This window comes from Propithecus coquereli, unplaced genomic scaffold (genome assembly GCF_000956105.1).
Source record: "Propithecus coquereli isolate 6110/MARCELLA unplaced genomic scaffold, Pcoq_1.0 Scaffold235, whole genome shotgun sequence".
Lineage (NCBI taxonomy): Eukaryota > Metazoa > Chordata > Mammalia > Primates > Indriidae > Propithecus > Propithecus coquereli.
In genome coordinates, this window is record NW_012147897.1 from 2,515,228 (window position 1) to 2,530,221 (window position 14,994).

Consider the following 14,994-nt stretch of genomic DNA (forward strand, 5'->3'; position numbering starts at 1 on the left):
GCTAGGTCCACCTATCAGCCATCGGTGGCCTCAGCCTCATCCCCAACTCCGAAACTAAGCCTTGCTCAGCCCAGGACTCAGGGGCAGCAGGTTTTGGAGCAGGGTTCTGAGGACCGAGCCAGCTTCCTGAAGCCCGTCTGGGGCTGAGTCCTTATTCCAGGCTCCTCTATCCTGTGCTGGTCCTTGTTGCCCTCAGCTGGTCCCGTCAGAAGCTGACCACGTGGACCTCTCTGACTGCCCAGCTCATCTCTGAGGCTTCATTTGGCCTTGACCCTCTCCATCCTCCAAAGTGCCAAGCCTGCCTCCTCCAGGAAGTCTCCAGGACTGCCCAACCCAGCAACTGTGTCCCCTTCTTGGAACTACTTGGAACAACCCTACTCACAGCCATTCTTGTTCATTCAACAAGTGTTTATTGAGCACCTACTGTATAACAAGGCCTATGCCAGGCCCCACGTAAGCCAAGGAGAAACAAAGGAGACATAGCCTTGATCCCTGCCCCCTGGGTCTACAATGACATGGGAAAGGACACATAACCCCTTTGACAATGTGGTGTAACAAGTTACCCAACTGGAGGCTCTGGGAAACTTGGTGGTTGTGAGTGCCCAGGAAAGGTCAGAGACTGACTCAACCTGAGGTGGAGGGAGCAGTCTGAGAGGACTTCACAGAGGTGGTGACATTTAATCAGGGCCTTTAAAAGAGAGTAGGTGGGAAAAAAAGGAAAAGCCACTCCAGACAGAGGAGTCAGTGTGAGCAAAGGCAGGGAGGCTGGGAGAGTGACATGTGCACAGCCATTTGGCTGAAGCATGGGGCAAGGGGTGGACACAAGGGGACCCAGCAGGCAAAGCCAGCAACGCCATGCCAAGAGTGTGGTCTTTACTTATCCCAAGGGCAGTGATAGAGGAGCCAGTGTCGGGCAGTGCGTGTGGGTGCTCAGTGTGGATACCTGTGCCCTTGTCCACGTCTGCCTCTCCCCCAGCCCCCGCCCAGCTAAGGCTCCTCAGCCTCCAGCTGGGCCCCGAAAGCCAGCACAGAGAGGGCACGGACTTGGTTCACTCTGTTCACTTGCATGGCCGCGGCCCTGACTTCCAGAGAGAGTGAAGATGCAGAGGCCTGGCCCTGAAGGAGGATGCCAGGCTGAGCTGCAAGGGCCCCTCCTCCAAACCAGCTGCCGGCACAGGGGCCAGGGAGCCATCCCAGGAGCGTGTGCTGAACAGATGCCTGTTGGGTGGGGACGGGTGCTGGCATCTCTGCTCTCCTGGCTGCTGCCCAGCCAGTGTCAGGAGAGCATGCCAAGCCCACAGAGCCTCCATGAACCTTGGTCCAGCCCTGTGGTGCACCCCGTCTCATGGTGGTACAGCCTGGTCCTGGTTCCAAGGATGACACCCTCAAAGGACGCAGTGAGGGGGCCAAGGACCTGCCATGGGTCAGGCACCTCACACATACTGTCTTTGTAACTTCTCCTGACAGCTCTGTTGTGACAATGTCCGATAGTAGTGATTGTGTCCAATAATGATGGAGGTTCTTATCCCTGTTTGGCCGGTGAGGAAGCTGATGCTCAGGCTGGTTAAGTGGCTGGCTCAAGGTCACACCCCTACGAAGTGGTAAAGCTGGGACTTGAACCTGCTCATCTTGCCCCACGGTCTGTCCACTGCGTGAGCCCAACTTGTCTCCCCAGCCTCTGCCCCGACAGGAGGGCTCCTCGTCAGGCTCCCCAGTCCCTCTCCCCTCCTTCCCTACTGCTGCCCCTCCAGTCTGAGCAACACCCTAGGCTCCTCACTCTCTCCAGCCTTGTCCTCTCCATGGTGGGGAGTCCCCAAGGGCAGCCCATCTCTTCTCCAGCAGGGCTGAGCATGGGCCTGAGGCTCAGGCTGGGCCTGTGACTGAGCCCAGGAATAGAGTGGACCCTGCCGGGAGGCCAGGCACACAATGACCATCTTTGGGATGGATGTGGGGTTGGAGGCAGGACAGAGTTGAGGGGCTCAGGGCCTGGGACCTTCAGTCAGAGAGAGCAGTCAGCAGGACCCACACAAAAGCCAGACAGAGGGAGAGCACGGGATGGGAGCGAATGGGGCCGGCCCAGGGAGGCCTCTTAGAGAGGACAAGGCTGGTGGAGCTGGGCAAGGGGCAGAACGGGAACTTGCAGAGGGCGGGGCCAATGGCCTGGGCAGAGGGGGCTGTCACGCAGGCAAAAGCAAGGTGCCTGGAGCTGACTCCTTCCCTCCAGCCCCAGCCCCCACTGCCCAGAAGGGTCTCATCTTCTCCAAAGCCCCCTCTCCCCTTGTGGCTTCCTGAGCGGATGACAAATCCAGTCCCTCCTGGCAGGTGGCCGAGGCTGCTGAGACACACTGCAGGCTCCCAGGAACACCATCTGTCCCAGCTCTGGGGGGAGCCCCCGCCCCATGGGGAATGCCATGGCAATAAATAAATTAATAATGACTCTCCAGGCCTCCCCCGCCTCCCTGCGCCAGCTCCCGGCAGCAGGACCCACTCCCACTTGGAGGAACGTTCTCAGGGGCTTGGCCCTGTGTCTCAGCAGGGGACCGTGCTGAGCCCCTGCTGTGAGCCAGGCCCCACGTGGGCGTCTCTTTTCCCATACGAGGCTTGAACCCGAGACACAGCTGGGCTCCACTCTCAGCATTGCCCCGATCCGCTCACTGCACGACCCCTCTGGGCCTCAGCTTCCCCAAATGTAAAAGGGGGATAATAGCGCCCCGACCTCATGGGCTGCTGTAAGATTTAAACTACGTGTCTAAAGCTCCTGGCACACAGGAGGGGCTGATACAAGCAGCATCTTTCTCTCCCTCTCAGCCCAGCCTGGGCAGACTCATGCCGTTCTGGCTTCATGGTCCGATTTACGCACACAGCACACACACCCCTTCTCTGTGCCAATCTTTGACAGCCACAGCCCACTCCATGTTTGCTCCTCAACGCCCCTCTGAGCATTGAAGATTCCTATGAGGCACCCCAAAGATATGCTTGGGGGCTGGGCATGGCACCCCTCGTTTCAAAGGAAAGGCACTATTGAGCCCCGACCAGGTACCCATCAGAGGGCGGTGGAAGCTTCAGGAATGAAAAAGGCACAGTGCCCAGGCTCAAGGAGCTCACAGTGCAGAGAGGAAGACAAGCCAGACATACGTACAGAGTCACGTGATGGAGAACCAGGGTGCCACGGCACAGCACAGTGGGCGACAGACAGCAGAACGCCCCAACACCTGACTGCTAGGGCAGGAGAGCTCAGAGGAGGGAGCGTGAGTGAGCTTGGTCCCACAGTTAGGGGCAGGGAGGACTTCCTGAAGGAGGGGAGGCTAGAGCTGAGCCCAGAAGGGTTTAGAAAGGTGAGGGGGGAAGAGGCGAGAGCAGTTTGGGGGAGACAGGAATGGATGAAGGAGGGACTGTGGCCAGACTGGGGCTGCAGAGGGGCTGTAGGATGGGGAGCATGGAGAATTTTTGATCAGGAGCGTGACAAGTTCAGGCCTGTGTATTAGAAAGATCCTTCTGGCAGCCACGTGGAGGCTGGGGGCAACTGAAAGCAGGCAGCTGGTGAGCGCCCCCGGGAGAGATGACTGGTCCTGGGCTCAAGCAGGCAGCAGGAACTGAGAGGAGGAGAGGGACTCAGGGAACACTTAGGGCAGAGAATCAACAGGGAATTGTTGGGTGAGGGTGGGGAGGATGAGGGCGGAGTCTGAAATGACTCCCAGGTGAGTTGGGAGGAGGACCCCTCAGTGGGAGGGAACTCCAGGCTGGGTATGTAAAGGGTGAGGGGAAGTGGTCTCGACATGGGGTGACCCTAGGCTGGAAGGGGTGGGGCTGGGATGCGACTCCAGCCTCCCAGTCCTCCCGGGGTGAAGGCAGCGCTCAGACTGACCTTCAGCCTGCGCCCCCACCCGCCAAGCCCACCCGCATCTCCCTCCACTGAGCTCTCACCTCCAGTCGGTCGTCTCTACTCCCTGGGGGTTCAGGCTCCTTTGCAAGGGGGTCCTGGCAGGCTGCAGAGACAAGAAGGCCAGAGGCTGAGGCCTGCCAGACCTTCTCCCCTTCTCCCCAGCCTGCCCCACCCAACCAACCGTTACGCCCCAGCAAGCCCACGGGTGGCCTCCTCCTCCAGGGAGCCTTGCCTGGCTGTGCCCTGCCGTCTCCCCAGAATCTCTCCTTGCTCTCTGCTTGCCATGGGCACCTCTGGCTCTGCCACATGCTGGCTCTGTTCCTCAACTCTGGGAACAAAGCCATGTTCCTTCTCTCTGCCTAGGGCTCCTAAGGAATGGAAATGACCACATCTTTACCCGTTCTGACGCCCCCTCCACTTCTGCTTCTCTCCAGGGAGCTCCACTGCCCTCTCTGAGGCTCAGTCTCCCTATCTACAGAATAGGACCTGTGAGGTCCACCTCACCCGGTCACCGGGCCTCCGCGGCAAGGTGGGCCTTTACTCACAAACGACCAAGGGGCTCCCGCTCCAGGCTGCTGTGAATCCCAAATGAATGTGAGCACATGTGTGAGCCCCACCGCCAGCCTGGCACCCAGTCATCTGGGCTCAGATTGGAACCCCCAACCCGCATCCCCCCAGCACCATTTCCACAGCTCTGTGAATGCCGGCAGCAAAGACCTTGCCACAGCAACCTGGAGACACACCAGGGACTCGCTCGCTTGTCCTCAGGAAGCCTAGTGCCCGGGCGGCATTCAGAACCCCCATCCTCTCTGAGAGGCACTGCCCAGGGCCGGCTGCCGGGCTCCTGCCCCTCCCCACCCCCACCCACAAGCCTCCCCCGGCATCGGACAGGCGGCGGGATATTCTGAGCCTGGCTTCATTCCCGTCAGCTGCTGGCCGCCATGCCAGCCTGGCGCGGGTGCAGGGGCTGATTTGATTTGGCAGCTTTGGAATCGTGTGGTGGGGACTGGAGGAGGAGGGGGATGAGACACCCATCCCCGCTAGGAAACAAACAGCCTCAGGAGCTCAGCAAGCTGTGGGGAGGGCATAGTCTGGCACACGGTGCTTCTGGGTTCCCCACCTGGTTCCCTCTTCTCGCCCAGGCCCTGATGCCTGCCCATGATTGCTGGAATCTCTGGCTCTCCTTGGGTTGACCGTAGGGGTGACAGTAGCTGCACCTGGTGTGTGGATGCTTATAGTGTGGCTGTGGCAGGGTGTCTGGTTGCCTACATGGCCCTGTGGCCTGTGGCGTCTCCCCTCTTAGCTGTGCCTGCAGCTGGGACTGAGTGTCACCCAGGGTGACTGGGTCTGTGTGCGGGGTGATGGTCTATGTGTGGTCATCTCCCACAGTGACTGTGGCCATGTGGCTGGGCCTCTGCAAGAGACCGACTGCAGCCCAGGGCGTGACGAGGCCACCCACGTGCCTGACGCTACTGCAGGGCCTGGTATGCATTGGCTCTGGCCTGTTCCTTCCCTCTGTGCGATGACCCCACTAACCTGGCCATGTCCATGTCCGGCAGAGGAAATGACGAAGGCTGAGATAAGTGCCTGACCCCAAGGCCCGTCCCTTTTGTCCACAAAGACTGAGCCTTCTTTTCCACCCACAGCCAGATGGTATACCCGCTGAGCTGCCCGAGGACGGCCCCCACCCCTTCCCGTGAGAGGAGGCAGAGCTGGTGTCAGGGGATTCTTGGACTCCCTGCTCAGGCCTCCCACTGCTCCTGGGAGAGGCTCCTGCCCCCTCATCTCCACCAACTTCTGGTTCCCCTCTGCCGCCTGATTTCAGGTGTGGGCAAAGTGACAGGATGAGGGGAGTCTCACCCAGGCATTCACAGCTGGGATTCCATAATCCCGCCCACCTCTGTTTACCACCCTCCTACCTCCTGCTGCTGCCAGAGAATCTGGACGCCCCAGGATGCTCCCGGATGCCCCAGGAATCTGCAACAACCCAGCAATAAGCTGCTGGTGCCCTGAGGACCTGGACCACACAGCCCCCGGTTAGGGAACTGCTGCTGGGGAACCAGGGGTTCTGATCCTCTGACCTTTGCACTGTGGAGTCAGACTAGAACCCTGGTCCTAAGGGGCCCACAGGCCAGGCCTGTGCCCCAGACACCAGGCAGGGAGATCAGGGTAGGGTGGAGCCTCCTTTGGGGAAGATGCAACCTCTCATCTGTCACCGCCTCCCCATTGTACCAGTAGCACAGATCCTCTGGGGACTTCAAGGCGCTCCCCACCCAGCCACAGGAAGCTGAGCACCTCCCAGAGACACTGAAGGAGTGGCCCCAGGACTGAGGGGGAGACTCAGCCCTGCCCTTGGGGTCACAGAGGAGGAACCGAGGCTCACAGAGCTCAGTTGTCACAAAGGGGCTAGTGGGATGGAGACAGTCTGCAGAGGGCCTAAGGGGCTTCCTGAAAGAGGTGTGGGGGGCGTCACAGGAAGAGGAGAACGCCAGGTTCCAGGGTGGGCTCCTAACTGTGCGATCAGGTTTTCACTTGGGATTTGCACACACTCATGATGTACTTGCATGTGTCTGTGTGTCCATATGCATGGATGCACGTCCCAGTCATGGAGGCCTGACCTCTGGTCTGTGTCCCAAAGGCAGTGTCTGTCTAGGGTAGGGGTCAGCCAGGCAGCAAGTATATAGTGAAGGAGAGAAGATCTGGGCTGGGGAGAGGAAGGACGAGCAGCTGAGTGCACTGCGCCCATGCCCCAGGGGCGGAAGGAGCACAGTACTGAGCTCTGCCACAACCTACTGGGCAACTTTGGACAGGACCTTCCTCCCTCCGAGCTGGTTTCCTCATCTGCAGAATAAGAGGGTCGCACCTGGTGATCTCCGAGGGCCCTTCCAAGTTTAACAGTCGTTTGAGAGAGGCTTACACGCACCAGAGCCAGAGACGAGACTCAGAAATGGGGAGAGAGCCCCAGGGCAGGCGGAGACAGGAGCAGGATGGGACAGCAGGAGGAAGGGGTGGCCGAGAGAAGAGAGAGCCCAGCGAGGCACACTGTGGGCCCAGCAATCCTCCGGCTGAGCACAGGAGAGGGGAAGCAATGGCGCTTTGTGGAGGACAGGGAGCAGCTGTCACCCCCACCTGCTTCTGGGCTGAGGGAGAAGAGGGAGGGGTGATGGACAAGGCTCCGGCCCCTAACCTGAGTCTCCTCCACTCCTGCTCCCCAGCTGGGCCAGGGGGACGTGGGAGCCCACTGCAGTGGGAGCACCAGGATTGGGAATTCAGGCCCCGTGTGCTGTGTGACCTGGGCCAGCTCCGATCTGTGAACCCACAGGCTGGGGGGTGGACTTGCGCAGCTGTACTGGGCTTCTAAGGACCCAGCGGATGGGCACTCTAGAAGGACGAGGTCCTCCCCTTGAGCCTAGACCCCTTCCCAGCTCTGGCCTGGGTGCAAGGCATGGGCAGGACACAGGAGGCAGCGAGATACTGGATCACTGGGCTGGCCTTCTGCCAGGATGGGCTGTGGGCCTGCGACATAGGGGAGGACCTATCAGCACTTCTGGCCTCTGCCTGGGACCTCCCTGCCTGGACCCCTTCTCACTGCCCCCTCAGCACCAGCAGGGTCCTCCTCCTCAGCCTGTACTCAGGGAGTGCTGATGGGACGCCGCTGGCTGCTCTGGCCTCTGCCCTTGTCTGAGCCCTTTGTACTTGGGGCCCTCACAGGCAGGGGTTCGTGCGTTTCCATGTCTGTGTCCAGGAAGTGCTCATGTCCTGTTTTCCCCCTCAGGCCGTGCTGTCAGGGAAGGGGTGGGGGTGAGCAGGCTTCTCCTTCCTCCACTGTGGCCATTTCTGCCCAGAGACTTTGGGGGCTGGGAGGAAAGGGTACTCACTCCTCTCTTTGCCATAGTCTGAAACGAAGGAGGAATGGAGGCAGGGTTGATGGGAAGGACCCCCTTGCCCTGCGAGCTTAGGGAGTGGCAGATCTCTCACACGCACACACACCAGCTCTGCTGTGGCGGCAGAGACAGCCTGTGTGACTCGGGCTGAAAGGGTCTCCGTTCTCCTCCAGTGCCAGCCCAGCCCCTCCTCCCCTCCCTCACTCGGGGTGGGGGCAGTGCCCACCATCCCAAGCTATCTGTCTCCATTGCATCTTGTTATGTTTTTAATAACTGAACATTGACATTAACAAGGCAGGCGGTTGCAGCTCTTCCCAGCAGCCCCATTTAGAATCATTGAATCATCAAGTCATCAAATCCTAGAATCCTGGATTCACAGAATGTCCGTATCGTAAGCTCCTGGAGCCTCAGCATCTTAAAGTCACAGAATGTCGCCATCACACGACCACGCGTCCACACAGCCCTGGCTGGGAGCTGAGAGTCGCTAGAATCGTCCCAGTTAGAGCCCCGCAGACTGACAATTCTGGATTCTCAAAGTCTCTAGAGCGAGAGCTTATATATCCCTTGGAGATATTGACCCCCAACTTACTCCTTTCACAGGTGAGGAAATGCAGCCCAGAAAATGGGCTTGTGCAAGATTACTGGGGAGCAGAGAGCCAAGCAATGCCCCATAGGAGATTGCAAGACTGAGCCTCCACGTTCCCGTGTTCCGGAAAACAGTGTAACTTGTAAATTCCGAAATACCAGTATTTATATTGGGGTGAGGCTGCTCCTCCTCACTCTCACTCCCAGCTCTCCCTGACTCTCCCTGCCTCTCCCCACCGTCCCCCTCCCTGAGCCCACACCTCATGGTCTCAGCCCCTCTCGCTCTCAGCTCCTGCAACTCTCTTGCCCTTCCTGTTTCCCCTTGGCACCCCCACATAGAGGCAACCATGGATCGGGGTGCACAGGGCCAAGTCCCTCAGGGTGGGGAACAAGAAAAGCAAAACGCCTGCCCCCAAGGCCACCAGCCGTAGGGCGGGCTCCCCAGAGGAGGCACCCTGGCAGCTCCTCTCTAGGGAGCAGAACAGGGAGGCCCTGGAACCCCAGGGCGCAGCCACATCAGAGCAGCTTCCAGGGAGCTGGATCCGAAATTGACGGAAGCAGCTGACGCCTACAATTTACATTAGAACAATCACGTATGTTCAGCATTTTCATAAATTTACATTTTTACTCGTTTTGGAATGTGCTCAGACATTTTTTGATTTGGATTTTATTAAGTATTACATTTCACAGACTGTTTTAATTATTGAATTCTGAACACTCGTTGCCAGGGCAGATTCTGAGTTCCCCCAAGTTACAGGTGAGGCTGCAGCAGCCCTGAGTGGGGTTCAGGTCTCTGATTAGCCTCAAAGCATGTGACCTCCTAGGACACCTTCTGAGACCACTGGGTCCTTAGAGGGCCCTCACATAGGCCCAGGCATGTTCCCTCCGGGCCTCAGAGCCTGCACAACACCCACCCAGACACCGGCAGGGCGGCGTTCTCCCTCTCCCTTCACCTCTGCAGCTGGCCGGCTCCCTGCTCCACCCTCCACTTTCCTGTCCAGGCCTCATCACCCCCTGCCTGGACCACAGTAGCCTCCACCTCAGTCTCCACCCCGTGGCCCAGGGAGCTCCCTAACACACAGGTCTGATCGGTCACATCCCTCCTCTCCAGTCTTCCCCCAGTGCCAGGTTCCCTCTGGAAAGAGTCCATGGTTTACAAGTCCTGCCAGTCTGGCCCAGCCAGCTTCGGCAGCCCCGCCCCTCGTCTTCTGCCTCTCCCGCTCATCCCAGACTCAGCCCAGGGTCCAGCCCCATGGGGGCCAGCCACCAGCTCTCCTCCCTCCCTGCACCAGCAAGCCGTCACAGTTGCCATCCCTCCTCTGTCCAGAACTGCCTCCTGGCTCAGCCCTCAGCCCTCAGCCCTCAGATCTGTTTCCTCCTGGAAGCTCCCCAGCTTGCCCCTCCCTTCCCACTCTGGGCTGAATTAGGGGCCCCTGCTCTTTCCCATATGGCCCCTGAGTTTATACTCCTCATTCCCTCCCCACACACTCTCCCAGCATCCCAATCTTCCTGCCTGCCTCAGCCCTGGTGCCTAGGTCTGTGCTCCCTGCCACGGGGCTGATGCAGTGTCACTGGGACTCAGGGAAGATACAGGAAACTTTAAGGGCCGCATCTTGCTCACCTCTACCCACCCTCTCTGTTGAGCACATAGTGGATGCTCACTAATGTCCACCTATAAAGGCCTGACAGTATGCATGTGTGGCTTGGACAGGAAGGGCAAGGGTGCTTGGAGGAGGTGAGAATCCCTGGGCTGGGCTGCAGGGCTTCCTGGAGGTGGCATCTGGGAGGATCCTCCACATGTCAGTCCTAAGGCAACAGCTGGGGACAGGCTGCAGGAGGTGCCCAGGCCAACCCTAGGGCCACCAGAGCAAACCATCAGAGTGGGACCAGGGTCTGCAGTAAGGGAGATTCAGCGCCCCAGGCCCAGGCCTCTGGAGGAGCTGGCTGTGCATTTAAGGAAGGCTTCCTGGAGGAGGGGCTACTTCTGGCTGCTTTGGGGCAAGAAGAAGGTAGAGATGAGTCAGGTTGGAGAAAATGGTGAGGGATAGGGATGTGAAAAAGAAAGCTCTGTCCCGTCTTTACCCTTGGGAGGTCAAGGTCAGGAAGGTGGGTGGGTGGGCAGGAGGAGCAAAGAAGGCTGAAGCAGAGTGGAGATAACATTGGTGCCAATGCCATGGTCAGAGCGGGTATGGATGGCTGGGGCTGGCAGGGAGCAGGTCCCCAACTGTGGCTGGGAAACATTTCCTGTCTCCTTGCCAGGGGGGTCATTAATAATCGTTTACCAGCCACAGGCAGCACGGAGGCCAGCCAGGGAGCAGCATGGTGCTGGGGCCGGAGCCCAGCCTGGTGGCCAGAAGAGCTGTATTCTGGTACCAGTCCTGCCACCTCATTGTGAGACCTGGACCAGCTGACTGACCTCTCTTGGTTTCTGGAAATGCCGGTAAAAGGACAGTCTGATGAGGATGCTGTCTTGAGTCCCCTCCTTGCTCTGGGCCTCAGTTTCCCTAGATGGCAGCTGGGTTGCCAGCCCTGCAGGGCGGTTATGGACAACTGATGCTAGATTCAGCATCTGGATTAGCCAAGCCAAGCTCAGGACTCACTAGATGGGGAGAGGGAGGGCCAGACACAGCCTCTGCAGGGCTCATGGCGGGAGCCAGTCCCAGCACCGTGGGGTGCACACATGGAGCCTCACAGAACCAGGTGCACCAGGCAGGGGAAAACCCAGAAGGGAGGGCCAGCTGTCCAGGACCGGCGGACTGACAGTGTGGCTGGACACAGAAGGTGGGAGTTCCATGAAGCCAATTTGGTCACCATTATGACCCCAGGACTTAAAACCATGCCTGCCTGGTACATAGCAGGTGCTCAATAAATACTTTTAGACAAGTTAATGAGTTAATCTGTTAAATGAGATATTTGTGGAAAAGGACCTTGGAATTTGGAAAGAAGTGCCTAAAAGATGATGATGATGACAATAATTACAATGACAATAATTCTGGCCAAAGACAATGGGATGGAAAAAGGTGACATGAAAACTTGAGAAGGCTGAGGCCCACAGATGGCTGTGCAAAGCCAGGTAGTATTGCTTGGGGAAGGTCCAGCTGCCTTCGAGATCCCTTTTGTCAGTTGGGCCAGGATGTTCCTCAGCCTCAGAACACATTACTTTGCCCACCCCAAGACCCCCTTCAAGGCCCAGCTCAAGCCCATTCACGTCAGAGAACCTTCTGGCACATGATACTGAGGCATCAACCCAAGCCCCTCCCCCAGACTGACTTGGATTGTCTCGGTGTCTTCCAATCGTAAGGAGTCCTGGACTTTCGTCCTCTCCAATACCTGTCCAGAGCCTGCCCCACGAGGTTTTTCCGCAGCTTTCTCTGGAGGGTATGACCTGGCTCTTCCTACTGACTGCATCTCCCCCATGACACTAGAGGGTCCCCCAAAGTCCAACCAGGTCTTCCCTTTCAGAAAGGGTCTCTGTGAGGACAGGACTATTTCTCCCCCATCAGATGTGTGGTCAACAAAAATAGAGATCGAGGTCTTCCGGGTTGTCTCCCAGCCCAGGGTTCCTCCGTGGGGGCTGCGGCCACAGAGAGAAGGGAAGAGGAGAAGTGTGTCTGGAGAGGGGGTGCTTGGCTGCTCAGCACCCCCAAGGTGACATGAGCCGTGGGCCACCACAGACTAAGACCACACAGTTGGCAAACTTGCCCAACTCCACTCCCAGCCCAAGCTGCTCTTGAACCAAGAGGCGCCACTGGAGCTACCACCAGGCCTCACTACCGGCCCCGGCCCTCCCCTCCCCTCGGCAGAGCCCCGTGAGGTGGTAGTAAGCACAGGGACCTTGCCCACACGTGCATCCTCTCCCGCCCCTCCACACCCCGGCCCCAAACACCACCAGTCAGGCTAAGAGGAAAAGAACAAAGGTTCCCCGACCGCGACATCGCCTGCCGCCTGCCTGTCCAGCGCCTGCTCAGCCGGAAACCCAAAACAAAGGCCTTGGTCAAAGCGAGGAGGATGAAGGGCAAAGGGTAGGGGCAGCCTGGGCTGGGGGGCATGCAAGAACGTCACAGGGCATCTCTGGGGACCTAACTGGGAGGGGAGCAAAGACGGGACAGCAGCCAAGCCCGCCCTGCACACACGCATCACTCTACAAACATTTATGGGGCACCTGCTATGCTCCCCACAGCCCAAACATTACAGACCTCATTCCTCCCAACACACCTTCCGCACACACATCCTTACCTGCCACGGCAAATTCTACAGCCCTCGACACCCCACCCTACCCCTAGCTCACTGGACGCCCCTCACTCACTCCTCACCCCACACGCAAACAGCTCACAGGAAGAAAAGATCACACAGTCCAGACCTCACACTAAAAAGTCACACAGCTCAAACACCCACACTGCACACCACACTCACACCCAATTTCCCACCATGCACCTCACGCACCTCTCACTCACCTCCCAACCACAGATATATGCACCCAATCAAATTCAACACACATGCCACCCAGACTCAGAGACACATGCAGACACACCCTGCATGGGTAATGTGCACACCTAATGTCACACGTGTGTGGGCACCCCTCAGCGTAGACAGCCCTGCTGGCACACTGCCTCCTTCCACCCCAACCCCGCGCGCGCGAGCACACACACACACACACACACACACACACACACACACACACGCACTTGGTTAACTGGCTCCTGGCCTAGGACCCAGGCTGTACTCCTTCCTGTCCAGAGTTGTAGAAATAGCCACCACGCAGATACATGACACCCAAACACCAACACACAGGTTTAATATATATATTCCCCAAGCAAACCCAGGGTGTGCCACGGTGGCTCTAAGCCAGTCACCTAGGCTGCGAACATGCACAACCGCCCCACGCCCTCTGACAAGACATCCAGTGGAGCCTATCAGGCCCCCACAGTGGCCCTTCCTGGCTGTACATGACCACATACACAGCCCCCATGCAAGCTGCCCCCACAACTCCACCCTACAATGACAGACATCCAAACACATACACACAAGTTCCCCACACACACAGCAGCCACACACCCAGCTAGCACTCCACACCCACAACACTGCCTACTAGCTGCACACAGCATGCAACCTTCCCCATCGTCTTCCCACACATAATCCCCCTCGTCTTCCCACACATAATCCCCCTCGTGAGGACACAATCAGACTTGACACAACACACATGATTACACACAAGGCACACCCAACACACGCAACACAGCCCATGCTACACTTACACAGACACATGCACCCCAGACTCACCCCACTACAGGTGACTGGCAGCAGGTTGCAGTCTACTCCTCTCCCCCATCCCAAGCCCAGCTGCCCCCGTCAAGACCAGGGCACTGGGGATGAGGGCTTTATAAGTTACAAACACCAGTGCCCCACCATGGCATACCCACCTGCCTCCAATCCCTCGGCACCGCTGAGGGCAGCACGCGCCATGTTCAGGCCTTTCCTTCTGAGCCCACAACACACCATGCCTCAGAACAAGGGGACGTTGGCCCTGCACTCTGAGCCTGCCCCCTCCTCACCCCAAAACAGAGGCAGATATAAAGGGAAGGGGTGACCACAGAGAGAGACCTCAGAACAAAGATAGAGACCTAGAGAAGTTGGGGAGAGAGACAGACCAAGAAAGGTGGGCACACGGGGCAAGAGACCAAAGGAGAGAGAGACGCCAAAGGGCAGAGAGAGCCCAGAGAGACTTGGAGAGAATCCAGAGGAGAAACCCAAGGAATGCAGTGGGACCGCCACACCTGGAGAGAAACGAGAGGGAGGGGAAGCCAGAAGGAAAAGACCAGGGGACCTGGAATACAGGTGGGAGGAAAGGAATGGGGGGTCCTGTAGAGCAGGCAAGAGAAGCCCCAATGGAAAGAGCGCTTTGGACACTGGGTGGTCCCGGCTGACTGAGTCTAGATGTTTCAGTAGGAATCTGGATGGGTGCACAGTTGAGGCTGTGATGGGGAGCTTTGGGGGCTTGGGGTGAGGCCCCAGCTCTGAAGTGGGGTCCCAGCAGAGAGCTAGGAGTTCAGCTGCTCCGGGCGTGCTAGAATCCCATATGTATAGCGAACGTCAGAGGCCTGGGCAGGGGTCCTCCACTTATCTGGGGGAGGGGCCAAGGCCTACTCAGAGCTCTCAAGTGTGGACTGGGGTCCCACTGTGGATTGGGAGTTCAGTGCTTAGGGTGGACTCCCGTCCCGGATCCGAATGGGGTTCAGAGTCTGGGGTGGCGTTTGGACTGTGAGCTGGGGCTTCCAGGGCTCCGAGTGTGAGCTGCAGTCCCAGCACAGGAGTAGGATTCAGAACTAGGGGAGGGTTCCTTGCCTCGGGTTCAGGAGGAGGGTTCAGAGGGTTCAGACCAGGGTGGACCGCGGAGCTGGACACCGCATGCTCCGAGGAGGACCCGGCCGGTACTCGCCGGACACCCCGGTCCCCTGGTGCCCAGAGCGGGGCCCCCCTACCTGCAGGCTGTCGGCGCATGGCTGCGGCGGCGGCGGCTCGTCCGGCTTGAGGAAGACCTGCTGGCCCCGCCTAAGGAATTGGACAACAGCGATGAGGATGTGGTGCAGCACCAGGACCATGCTCACAGCCGCCCGCCCGCCCGCCGGCCCGGCCGCTGCGCTC

General features: G+C 58.7%; 1 protein-coding gene across 1 annotated transcript in view; it reads right to left on the bottom strand.

Moving 5' to 3' along the window:
• PDE2A (phosphodiesterase 2A, cGMP-stimulated) overlaps positions 1–14,988 on the bottom strand; it is a 64,917-nt gene extending 49,929 nt beyond the window's left edge. Inside the window, exon 1 of the mRNA XM_012645719.1 lies at positions 14,832–14,988. Within this exon, the coding sequence (XP_012501173.1) occupies positions 14,832–14,951 (120 nt within the window). The 5' untranslated portion in view covers positions 14,952–14,988. The remainder of the gene's footprint in view (positions 1–14,831) is intronic.
• Positions 14,989–14,994: the final 6 nt, after the last annotated feature.